The sequence below is a fragment of the Mobula birostris genome, chromosome 4 (assembly GCF_030028105.1).
Source record: "Mobula birostris isolate sMobBir1 chromosome 4, sMobBir1.hap1, whole genome shotgun sequence".
NCBI classification, from domain to species: Eukaryota; Metazoa; Chordata; class Chondrichthyes; order Myliobatiformes; family Myliobatidae; genus Mobula; species Mobula birostris.
Window position 1 is genome coordinate 53,283,090 of NC_092373.1, and position 12,829 is coordinate 53,295,918.

General features: G+C 48.9%; 1 protein-coding gene across 1 annotated transcript in view; it reads left to right on the forward strand.

The window, feature by feature from the left end:
- The first annotated feature begins 552 nt into the window (after positions 1–552).
- The window catches only part of LOC140197023 (spermatogenesis-associated protein 16-like), a 123,741-nt gene continuing 111,464 nt past the window's right edge, over positions 553–12,829 (forward strand). The window contains exon 1 of the mRNA XM_072256958.1: positions 553–863. Within this exon, the coding sequence (XP_072113059.1) occupies positions 553–863 (311 nt within the window). The remainder of the gene's footprint in view (positions 864–12,829) is intronic.

The window sequence follows — 12,829 nt, forward strand, 5'->3', positions numbered from 1 at the left end:
TGTTCCCAGCAATGTACCAAGGAAGTCCTGAAAGCAGAAGACCCTATTCCTAAAGGCTTAGTGGGACCACGCTCCAGTGTGTCGCCACAGATAGAGGGAATATACGCTAAAGCCATACTCAACACCGGGTCGCAGGTCACGTTACTGTACCATTCGTTTTACAACCAGTATCTGAAGCACTTACCCTTAACACCATTCAGTGTACTGGAGATTTAGGGTATCAGTGCTGGTGATTATCCATACAACGGTTATTTGTCAGTGAAACTGGAGTTCTCGGAGGCCAATGTGGGAGTGTCTGAGGCTCTTGATACATTGGTGCTGGTTTGTCCAGACCCTGTTGAGACGGGTGGCATTTCTATTCAGGTGGGGACCAACACCACTCCTGTGAGGAGGCTCATGGGGGTCTGCAAGGAGAAGGTGGGTGAGATCTTTTTGGGGACATTCTCCATGCACCCAGTGTTTCAAACTGCTTTTGAGGAAGTGCGTGGCAGCATTGGGCTGAATACTGAATTTCAATGAGGGACTGTGTAGTTCACCCAGTCGAAGCCAAGGATGGTACGGCCCAGGGAAGTAGTGAGAGTGATGGGGACACCCAAATTTCCCAGAGTGCCTGAGGGCGAAGCCCTCTTAGTGGACGCTTTAGAAGACCTCGAGGGGGAGTTGGGATTTCCTGCTGGGGTACTGGTGATGCCCAAACTGCAGAAGCCCTTGGTTGTACGGGCGAGCAGGATGGTAGTAATCATCAGGAACACTAAGAAGAGGGAGGTCACCTTCAAGCAGGGGATGCCCCTGGCGCATTTGTTCCTGGTGACGGTAATGGCTAGTGCCCCCGTGAGGCACGCCGGGGAGAAACTATTGGAAAAGTGGGGAAAGTTAACTGCTGAGTCATTCAACTTTGGGAACTCCTGGTGCCAGCAGGTTGGAAAAGGAGGCTGGTAGAGAAGATGTTGAAGCTGGAAGGTGTCTTTTCCATTGGCGGGTTTGATGTGGGTTGTTCCAAGAGCACTCGTCACAGTATCCGGGTGACCGAGGACCCCCGTTTAGAGAGAGGTCGCAGAGATTGGCCCCTGCAGACGAGGAAGACATGCAGCAGCGGGAGACGTGCAGCAGCGGGAGACGTGCAGCAGCATTTGTGTAAGTTGAAGGAAGCTGGGATCATCACTGAATCCCGAAGCCCCTATGCGTCCCCAATAGTAGTGTCCCAAAAGATGAATGGGAAGGTGCAGATGTGCGTGGACTATAGGACTCTGAACAGGCGCACTGTCCCTTATCAGTATACAGTCCCGAGGGTCGAAGATGCGCTGGCCTGTCTGAGTGGTGCAAAGTGGTTCAGTGTGCTGGATTTGAGGAATGGATATTACCAGATCCCAACGAGTGAGGCCGACAAAGAGAAGACGGCATTTTTATGTCCCCTGGGATTCTTCCAGTTCGAAAGGATGCCCCAGGGCATATCAGGAGCCCCTGCAAACTTCCAGCAGGTCATAGAGAAGACAATGGGGGATATTAACTTGCTTCAGGTGTTGGTGTATTTGGATGACCTCATAGTATTTGGATCCACCTTGGAAGAACATGAAGCGAGGCTACTGAAGGTGCTTGGCCGCCTAAAAGCTGAAGGGTTAAAACTTTCCCTGGACAAGTGCCAGTTCTGCAAAACATCTGTTAGCTATGTCGGACATACAATCTCATGAAATGGAGTAGCTACTGACCCGGCTAAGATAGAAGCGGTGACCACTTGGCCAAGGCTCCAGACTGTGAGCGTGCTGCACTTGTTCCTGGGTTCTGTGGTTATTATCAGAGATTTGTGAAGGGCTATACCAAAGTGAGTCACCCCTTGAATCAGCTTCTATGTGGTTACCCTCCCTTGGGGGAGAAAAGGACAGGAGGGTGGAGAGTATCTAAACCCGGAGCCCTTTGGACAGAGGTGGGAAGTAAAATGTGGGGAGGCTTTTCAGTCGCTGAAGGAACTGCTGACCCAGGCGCCAGTGCTGGCTTTTGCGGACCCCCAATTGCCTTATGTACTGCACCCAGATGCCAGCCGAGGGGGCTTGCAGGGCATCCTGTATCAGGATCAGGGCACTGGGTTGAGGCCTGTGATGTTTGTCAGCTGGAGTTTGTCGGCCTCCAAGAGAAACTACCCCACGCACAAGTTGGAATTCCTGGCGTTGAAATGGGCAGTGGTGGATAAGCTGAGTGACTATTGGAGCCAAGTTCGAGGTGAGGATGGACAACAACCCAACTTACATCCTGACCTCAGCAAAACTGGATGCCACAGGCCATAGATGGTTGGCAGCATTGTCTGCCTGTGATTTCAGTCTGAAATACCGGCTGGGGAGCCGGACCACTGATGCGGTTGCTTTGTCCTGATGGGTGCACGAGGGACTGGACAGGGACGAGGAGTGGGAGAGCGTTCCTGCCCCTGGGATGAAGGCCATGTGTCAATTTGCCATCACCGTGAAGGCAGAGGAAAAGGAGGGGCAGGATCGAGCAGTGGATCAATTGGGGGCTCCGGATGACACCATCCCCCAAGTTTACTGTAACCTGACTGTTCTAAAGACAAAACAGCTGCCGGAATTGAGTTCTGGGGAAGTGGCAGCTGCTCAGTGAGATGATCTGGGCATTGGCACTATTTGGTCCGTGGTTGAAAAGGGGGACATGGCTCAGGCAGAGAAGATGAAACACGCTTCAGTGCCTCCATTACTGAAGGAGTGGCTTCGGTTGGAGTTGAAGAACAGGATCTTATACCGGGTCACGTCACCCCGGACCGACCTCGGCGTTGCCAGCTGGTTCTGCCCGAGAAGTATCAGAGGACTGCATTGAAGTCACTTCATGATGATTCTGGACATTTGGGGTGGAAAAGACCTATGGATTGCTCAGAGACCTGTTTTACTGGCCCCAAATGAAGTCAGAGGTTGAAGAATACTGTAAGTCGTGCTGCATTCGCTGCATACGGCGGAAGACACCACCTATGTGGGCAGCTCCTTTGTCTCACTTGCAGAGTGCAGGGCCCTGGACCTGGTGTGTATGGATTTCCAGTCCATAGAATCCGATGGCAGCAACACGGGGAATGTCTTAGTCATCACGGACCACTACACCAGATATGCTTAGACTTTTCCTACCAGGGACCAGAGGGCAACTACGGTGGCAAAAGTGCCATGGGAGAAGTATTTCATTTATTATGGCCTTCCCAGGTGGATACATAGTGACCAGGGATGGGACTTCCAGAGCAGACTCATCTGTGAGTTGCTGGGCATGCTTGGAGTCGCGAAGTCAAGGACCACGCCCTATCACCCGCAGGGCGATCCCCAACCTGAGAGGTTTAATCGGACCTTACTAGACATGCTCGGGACTCTGGAGATCAGCAAGAAGAGCAAGTGGGGTCAACATATTGGGCACCTGGTTCACTGTTACAACTGTACATGAAATGAAGCTACTGGGTACTCGCCATATTATCTGATGTTTGGGTGCGAGACGAGGTTGCCCATTGACCTTTGTTTTGGGACTGACGAGGGTGACTCACCACTGAAGCCTTATCTGAAGTCGGTGCCTGATATGAGGAGAGAGCTGAAAAGGGCCTATGAATTGGCTGGGGTCGCGGCCGCCCAGCAGAATCGAGGAAATAAGGGGAGGTATGATCAAAAGATGAGGTTCTCCCAGCTCCTGCCGGGAAACTGAGTCCTCATAAGGAATTTGGAGCTACCTGGAAAGCACAAGTTGTCATGGTCCAGTCCGTGAAGTCCGTATTCCGGTTCACGGTCTGGTCCATCGACCCTGCTCCAGGTTTTCCTGTCTACCCTGTTTCTGTTCTTCTTGAGCTCTAGTTGAGGCAGCTGATGCTCGTTGGGGCTGGCTGCATAAATACCTTCAGAGACCAGTGCGTGGCTGCTGGATTGTTCTTGTCCTTACTCCTTGTATCCCTTCCTCTGCCTTCTGTTTCCTGGCCTGAAGCCTTGCCGGTAACTCTCGCCTCGCCTGAAGTTCTCATTTCACCTTGCATTGCCTGAAGCCTTGCCTGGTCTCGCTGGTGACTCTTGCCTTGTCTGCAGTCTTGTCCTGGAGCCACCCCGTGCCTAGCTCCCTTCTTGTCCCTTGCTTCCGCCGGGTAAGTCTGGCCGTCTTGCCATAACCCTGCGGTTGATTCTGTCCCTTCCTGTCCGTAGCCTCCGTTGGGTAAGCCAGGCCATATTGCCATTACCTGCGGTTGGTTCTGTCCCTTCCTGTCCCTAGCCTCCGTCGGGTAAGCCAGGCCGTCTTGCCGTTACCTACAGTTGGTTCTGTCCCTTTCTGTCCCTTGCCTCCGTCGGGTAAGCCAGGCCGTATTGCCGTTACCTGCGGTTGGTTCTGTCCCTTCCTGTCCCTTGCCCCCGACGGGTAAGCCAGGCCGTCTTGCCGTTACCTGCGGTTGGTTCTGTCCCTTCCTGTCCCTTGCCTCCGACGGGTAAGCCAGGCCATCTTGCCGTTATCTGCGGTTGGTCCTGTCCCTTTCTGCCCAGGAGTACCGCGCCCTGCCCAGGAGTATCGCGCCCTGCCCAGGAGAAGACTCCAGCCTCCTGCCTCCTGCCAAGCCTCGCCACAAGTCTCTAGCCTCAAGCCTGAAGACTCCAGCCTCCTGCCTCCTGCCAAGCTTCACCTCTAGTCTCTAGCCTCAAGCCTGAAGACCCCAGCCTCCTGCCAAGCCTCGCCTCTAGCCTCAAGCCTGAAGACTCCAGCCTCCTGCCTCCTGCCAAGCTTCACCTCTAGTCTCTAGCCTCAAGCCTGAAGACCCCAGCCTCCTGCCAAGCCTCGCCTCTAGTCTCTAGCCTCAAGCCTCCTGCCAAGCCTCGCCACAAGTCTTTAGCCTCAAGCCTGAAGACTCCAGCCTCATCCTACCTGCCAGCTAAGCCTCATCCTTGCCTAGTTCTGGGGCCCAAGCCAGAGGAAAGACCCAGGTACTGGGTCTTTTTCCAGTCTCTGGCTCAGAGTCCAAGCCCGGGCTCCTAGCTCTCTTGTCCAATCCTGTTCCAGGTTCCCGGTTTTCATGTCCATGTTCTTGCCCTCACCCTGTATACTAGTCCTGTCCCTAGTACTTCAGTGTCTGTGTCTTGCACTTGGGTTCATTCCCAGCCACCTCCTTATGACAGAACGATCCAGCCAACCATGGACCCAGCGACACAGACACTGTCGTTTACCTCTTGTCACCCAGGGTTCCTTTCTGTTAAATACCCTCCCACTCAGCCGGGTCGTCCATAGTCTGGATACCCTGTTTGGTCACCAGGAGGCTCCCGTGGGTGGGGAGGCGGGAGTGGTACTGTCATTGTCCAGTCCGTGAAGTCTATATTTCGGTTCACGGTCCGGTCCATCAACCTTTGCTCCAGGTTTTCGTGTCTACCCTGTTTCTGTTCTTGTTGAGCTCTAATTGAGGCAGCTGATGCTCATTGGGGCTGGCTGCATAAATACTTTCAGAGACCAGGGCGTGGCTGCTGGATTGTCCTTGTCCTTACTCCTTGTATCCCTTCCTCTGCCTTCTGTTTCCTCGCCTGAAGCCTTGCTGGTAACTCTCGCCTCGCCTGAAGTTCTCATTTCGCCTTGTATTGCCTGAAGCCTTGCCTTGTTTTGCTGGTAACTCTTGCCTCACCTGAAGTTCTCATTTCGCCTTGCATTGCCTGAAGCCTTGCCTGGTCTTGCTGGTAACTCTCACCTCGTCTCGCCTGCAGTCTTGTCCTGGAGCCACCCCGTACCTAGCTCCTTTCCTGTCCCTTGCCTCCGCCAGGTAAGTCTGGCCGTCTTGCCATTACCCTGTTGTTGGTTCTGTCCCTTCCTGTCCCTAGCCTCCGTCGGGTCAGCCAGGCCGTATTGCCGTTACCTGCGGTTGATTCTATCCCTTCCTGTCCCTTGCCTCCGTCAGGTAAGCCAGGCTGTATTGCTGTTACCTGCTGTTGGTTCTGAACCTTCCTGTCCCTTGCCTCCATCAGGTGGTAATCCGCGCCCTGCCCAGGAGAAGACTCCAGCCTCCTGCCTCCTGCCAAGCCTCACCTCAAGTCTCTAGCCTCAAGCCTGAAGACTCCAACCTCCTGCTTCATGCTAAGCTTCACCTCTAGTCTCTAGCTTCAATCCTGAAGACTCCAGCCTCCTGCCTCCTGCCAAGCCTCGCCTCTAGTCTCTAGCATCAAGCCTGAAGACTCCAGCCTCATGCCAAGCCTCGTCTCTAGCCTCAAGCCTGAAGACTCCAGCCTCCTGCCAAGCCTCGCCTCTAGTCTCTAGCCTCAAGCCTGAAGACTCCAGTCTCCTGCTGTCTGCCAAGCCTTGCCTCTAGTCTCTAGCCTCAAGCCTGAAGACTCCAGCCTCCTGCCAAGCCTCTAGGTTCTAGTCTCAAGCCTCAAGCCTGAAATCTCTAGCCTTTTGCCTCCTGCTAAGCCTCGCCGTAAGTCTCTAGCCTCTAGCCTCAAGCCTGAAGACTCCAGCTCCGTCCTGACTGCCAGCCAAGCCTCATCCTTGCCTAGTTCTGGGGTCCGAGCCAGAGGCAAGACCCAGGTACTGGGTCCTTGTCCAGTCTCTGGCTCGGAGTCCAAGCCCAGGCTCCTATCTCTCTTGTCCAGTCCTGTTCCGGATTCCCGGTTTTCGTGTCCATGTCCTTGCCCTCACCCTGTATCCTAGTCCTGTCCCTAGTACTTCAGTGTCTGTGTCTTTCACTTGGGTTTGTTCCCAGCCACCACCTTATGACACAAATTGGCTGACCGCCGGGCGGCCACACCCTATGTTAGTGGTCACCAACCTTTTTAATCCCAAGATCCCCTACCTCGATCTAAGTGAAAGACAAGATCTACCTACTAAATCATTTAGAGAAAACACAGCTCAGATCGTACTTCCAATTTGAGGCCTTTTATTTGTGCTAAATGTATTTGAATTACACAAAATACTTTTGTCAAACTTTCAAATTAGTTCAAACAAGAAAACACTGTAACTGGCATATCAAACAGGCCATAGCTGTCTTTCTTTAAGAATATTACAATACGTCACACCTTTAATTCTAAGTTTCATTATTTAGTTTTATTTCAACACAAAAAATTAATGAATAAAAATTGACTGTTGCACTCAGTGTGATGACTGGGGCTGAATACTTTCTGCTAGTTCCCTGAAATTTGGCTCATAACTGCAGACAGCCAGTCTGAGACAGTCTGTGAGGTGTCTGTCAGTAAGGGAGCTCCTGTACTTAGATTTAATAATTTTTATCTGTGAAAATGCAATTTCACACAGATAAGTTGACCCGAAGTAGGCACTGACTTTTATCGCACATGCGGTGAGATGAGGAAACTTCTCCCTGCTGACAAGCCCCCAAAAGTCACCATCCCCTGATCTTGCTTTAAGCTTGATGTCATTTTGCAAATCAATTACTTCCATTTCAGAATCACTTGGCACACCAAATACTTGCTGGAGTTTGGCTGCTATCTGTTCTATATCGATTGGCAGAAATGGGTTTGAAATAAATGCAGCAATATCTTTCATGACGTTTATCTCCCCAAAATGCCGATCGAACTTTATTGCCATTTTGTCTAAGTGAGCACAGTACTGCTCAGGGCGAAAAGCATTTTTTTCCGTGATGACCGGTAACATTTTTTCCAAGTTGGGAAAGTGTGTCAGCCTCCCTTTCTTTAAATTTGAAATCCAAACACCGAGCTTGGCCTTAAACGCATTTACTGCGCTTATCATGTGGGTTAGGTGTTGGTCTTTTCCCATGAGCTCGTTATTAAGTGCGTTAATTTAGTCATTATGTCTGTCAGAAATGCTAAATCCAGTAGCCACGCATCATCTGACAGCTCCTCGTGCTCCTCGTTTCTGGTTGACAGAAAAGTCTTTATCTCAGGCAGCAAGTCAAGAAATCGTTGCAGCACTTTGCCGCGACTCAACCACCGAACATCAGCATGAAGAATTATGTCTCCGTAAGCGGCGTCGAGCTCATCCAATAACGCCTTGAATAAGCGGTGCTGAAGCGTTTTTGCTCGAATCAAGTTTATCAGTTTGACCACCAGTGTCGTTACATGAGAGAAGTCCACGACCTTCCCAGCCAAGGCCTGCTGATGAATCACACAGTGATAATGTAGGAAGCTGGGGAAATTAGGGTCACTACGGTACAGTGCTATAAAACCAATGCGCACACCACGCTTTGCTGGGGCCCCATCAGTAGTAATTGCCACCAGTTTATGAATGGGGATGTCATTTTCACGGATATATTTTTAAACTCATTGTAAATATCCTCACCTCTCGTTCTCTCCTTTAATTGCAAAAGAGTGAGGAAGTCCTCCTTTGTTGTAAAATCCTGGAAAGCCATTCTGACAAATACAGCAAGCTGAGCTGTTTGCATTACATCCAGGGATTCATCGAACTGCAGTGAAAAATATTCACAGAGTGACAAGTCCTTTAACACTTGTCGATCCACATCATCTGACAGTGACTCTCCCCTCCTTGTCACTGTTGCAGGGCCAATGGTATATTATGTATTGCGGTTGTGATGTCGTTTTTGTTTTTTAAGTCATTAAAAACAGTCTGTGCGGTAATGGCCATTGCTTCCTTGAATAAATCACCACCTGTAAAAGGCTTCTTGTGTTTATCCAAAAGGTGACTTACATGAAATGACGCTTCAATAGCAGCCTTATTTTGAGCAGCGTGTTTTGTGAAAAAGGATTGCTGGGCCTTCAACCCCAATTTCAGCTCCTCAACTTTCCTGGCACAAATTGCGCTCTTTGGGGGGTAGGTGTCTTTAAATTTCTGGTGGTTGGTGTTGTAGTGGCGCTCCAGATTCCCTCTTTTAGACAGTGCTTATGTTTGGTGGCACAACATACATACACACTTGTCTTTCACCAAGGTAAATAGAAATTCCTCTTCCCATTCTGGATGGAAGTTGTACGCTTTTGCCTTCTTTCGTGGAGCCTCTGCCATGCTAGCTAGCTACCTTGCAGGATATCATGAGCAAGTGCTGTATATTGATGCTTGTGACAGTCTGTACCCTCATCTAATCTGATTGGTCACTTTGACACAGCACAAGCTACGCTGAAAATGCAGTGCATGGCGGGGGAGCTATACACACATGCGCACTGGGCAGAAAGAACGGAACTAAAACCCCGCAACCCGGAAACAATCTCTCTTTACAAATAGTTTTCAATAGCGAAAATATTGCTATATTACCATTATCCTAATTAGTATTACTTATTTTTATAATACTCACATTACAACAGTATTTGTGTATTTATTTTTCATTTTTTTCGGGATCAACTGGGAAAGTCTCAAAGATCGACCGGTCAATTGCGATCAACGGGTTGGCGACCCCTACCCTATGTGGTGGAGCCTACCAGTTTTCCAGGTGAAACCAGAGGAGGGGAATGGGCTTGTCAAGATTCTCCATCGGAACCATCTGTTGCCCCTGGGACAAGAGGTGCAGGTAGACCCAGAGCCCGACTTGGCCTACACCTAGTAAGAGGACCCGTTGGAAATGCCGGGCGACTGCAGGGCTCACAGTGGGAGAGGCTGGGCTGGGCCCCGCCCATGAGAGGGATACCGATTCGGAGGATGATGATCTGGATGTGTGGTACATGCTGCCTTTCGCTAACTCCCCATTGATTGAGGAAGAGACTCCTGGCCCTTCTCTCACTGCGTCAGGTGAAGTGGGGGTGGATGCTCTCTTTGGGCAGCCTGGGTTACAGCAGGACCCTGAAGGAGCAGAAGTGGGGCTGGACACAGGACAGAGGGCTCCGAGTTGCAGGGGGGCATGAATGATAGATCGAGGGAGGACTCGCCAGGTAGACCCGAAGTATCCCTAGTAGCAACTGAGCCTGAAGAGTTAGATGAGGAGGTACGGATGTCTCAGAGAATTAGGAGACCACCAGATAGGTTGGCCTATGTAGCGCCTGGGGAACAGGGCGTGATCTCTACTGATTTGGGGAGCTATATCACTCCTTTTGCACCTGGATTGGGCTTTGTGTTTTGCAGGAAGGATTGGCAAATTATATCAATGTCATGAGGGCATGACTAAATTTGGTGGGGGGAAGAGTGTAATGCACTGTACTGTAAGGTTTCACTCCTAATGTAATGGCTTCTTTGTAATGTTCACTGCTGAGGTAATGGTTTCTCTGTAGCAGCAAAGTTTGGGTTATGGCTGGAGATAACAGGATGCATGTTAGCCAATAAGAGATTGCTGCTGTGTCTTATGAGTCTGGAAAGATGTTTTTTCATGGTCTTTTGTCAAGGAGAGATGAAGAGGGAAGATGCGTGTGGAGAGAGCTGGTAGACCACCGGATGGAGTGGACTAGGATCTGAGGGTCTGAAGGTCGGCGATGTTCGGAGGAGACCGATGGTGGAAGAATGACTACTCAGTGAGTTCCAATATGACTTTGACTTGACTTTAGGCCTTTTTTTGTTTATTTTCATTACTAACCCTATATTCAGATTAAGGTTCATAAAGTTCTATCATTTAATTGCATGTGGTGTACTGTCTGATATTTTGCGTTGTGGGTTTGTAACTGGGGGTACATTACACAGCATCCACACAAATGTGATTACCCAGTTTGGCAGGGCCGAAGGTCGATTCCCCTAGACGAACACGAGCTAGGCGAGCCTGAGGGTTACACTGCTATCAGGCAGGAACATGGCAGCATAAAATGGGAACAGATGTAATGCAGGGAAATGTGGATGTTCTTTAGGCAGCACTTGTATGGGGTTCTGATTAGGTTTGTCCTATTAAGACAGGAACAAGATGATAGGCTGAAGTACTTATGTTTGACAAGGGATGCAGAACATGGAGTCAACAGGAAAAAAGATGCATATTTAGATTTAGGAACCAAGGATCAGTAACAGCTCTGGAGAGTTACAAGGTAGCCAGGAAAGAGCTTAAGAATGGATTTAGGAAAGCTAGAAGGGGACATGAGAAGACCTAAGCAAGTAGAGTTAAGGAAAGTCCAAAGACATTCTACATGTACATGAAAGAAGATGACCAGAGTGAGAGTTGAACCGATCATGGATAAAAGAGGAAACAGAAGGAGGTAAGAGAGGTCATTAATGAATACTTTGTTTCAGTATTCACCAGTGAGAGGGACCTTGACAAATGTGAGGACATCATTAAAGAGACTGATGTGCTGGAATATATTGATGTTAAGAAAGAGGATTGCTGGAACTTTCAAAAAGCATTAGGATAGATAAGTGCCTGGGGCAAAACAGGATATAATCCAGATTTCTATCGGAGGCAAGGGAAGATAGTGGTGCACCTTTGACAATGATATTTGCATTTTCACTGGGCACAGGAGAAGTACCGGAGAGAGGAGCGTGGTAAATGTTACTCCTTTGTTCAGGAACAGTAATAGGGATAATCCCGGGAATTATAGATTTGTGAGTATTACATCAGTAGAGGGCGTACAGTTGGAGAGGATACATAGAAAGAATTTATGAGCATTTAAACAAGAATAGGCAGATGAGGGATAGTCACTTTGTGAGGGGCAGGTTATGTTTCATGAGACTGATTAAATTCTTTGAGGAAGAGACAAAATAAATTGATGAAGGTGGAGCAGTGGATGTAGTGCATGTGGATTTTAATAAGGCACTTAACAAGGTTCCCCCTGTTAAGCTCATTCAGAAAGTCATGAGGCATGTGGTCCAGGGAAACTTGGCTGTATTGATTCAGAACTGGCTTGTCCACAGGGGGCAGTGAGGTAGTAGATGGAGCGTTTTCTGCCTGGAGGTTGGTAACCAGTGGTGTTTCACAAGGATCCATAAATGACTTGGATGAAGAAGTGAAAGAGTGGGTTAATAGGTTTGCAGATGATACAAAGGCTGGTGGTGTTGTGGATAGCGTAGAAGATTGTTGTAGTTAAAACAGAACATTCATAAGATACAGGGCTAGGCTGAAAAGAAGCAGATGGAGTTCAATCAGGGAAAGTGTGAAGTGATATACTTTAGAAGGTCAAATTTGAAGGCAGAGTATAAGGTTAATGGCAGAATTTTTAGCAATGTGGAGAAACAGAGGGATCTTGGGGTCCATGTGTATGGATCCCTCAAAATTACTGCGCATGTGATAGGGTGGGAAAGAAAGCATATGGTGTTGCCTTCATTATTTGGGGGATTGTGTTCAAGAGCCGCAAGGTAAAATTGCAGCTCTATGAAGCTCTGGTAGGGCCACATTTAGAGTATTGTGTTGAGTTCCGCCCCCCCCCGCCCCCGCCATTATAGGAAGGATGTAGAAGCTATAGAGAGGATGCACAGGAGATTTATCAGGATACCACTCTTTATATAGGCACATGGATGAAAGAAAAATGGAGGGCTATGTGGGAGGGAAGGTTTAGATTCTTAAAATAGATTAAGAGTATGGCACACCATCATAGACCAAAGGGCATGTACTGTAATGTTCTATGTTCTATGCCTGGCAGAGTAACCTGGGCATATCCTCTACTTCCTTGAGTAACATATACAAAATGCAAGTCAGGGAGCAACTATGGAGAAGACAGCCCCAATGTAGTTGCTATGTATTAGCTCAAGTATGGGTAATGAAATCTGATTACCATTTAAATGACTTCAGCAGAACAAAATGCAGAAGAAGCACAAGGCAACCAGAGCACAGAATGCATTCTAGAGTGTTTTTAATGTTCATTATCTTGACGGGCTCAATAGTATCAACAATGATTGATGGGGCAATCCTGAAGACCAGGTCTGCAGCAATTAATGATTCAGCACCAAGGAATAAACTCATTTGACTTCACTTTCCACAAAGAAAAACAACAACATATTTCTACGTTAAAATGACGTACAGCATTCCAATGATAGTGTTCATATGCACTTAAAGTGTTGGTCCTATTTAGCTGAAAAGATTGAGAGT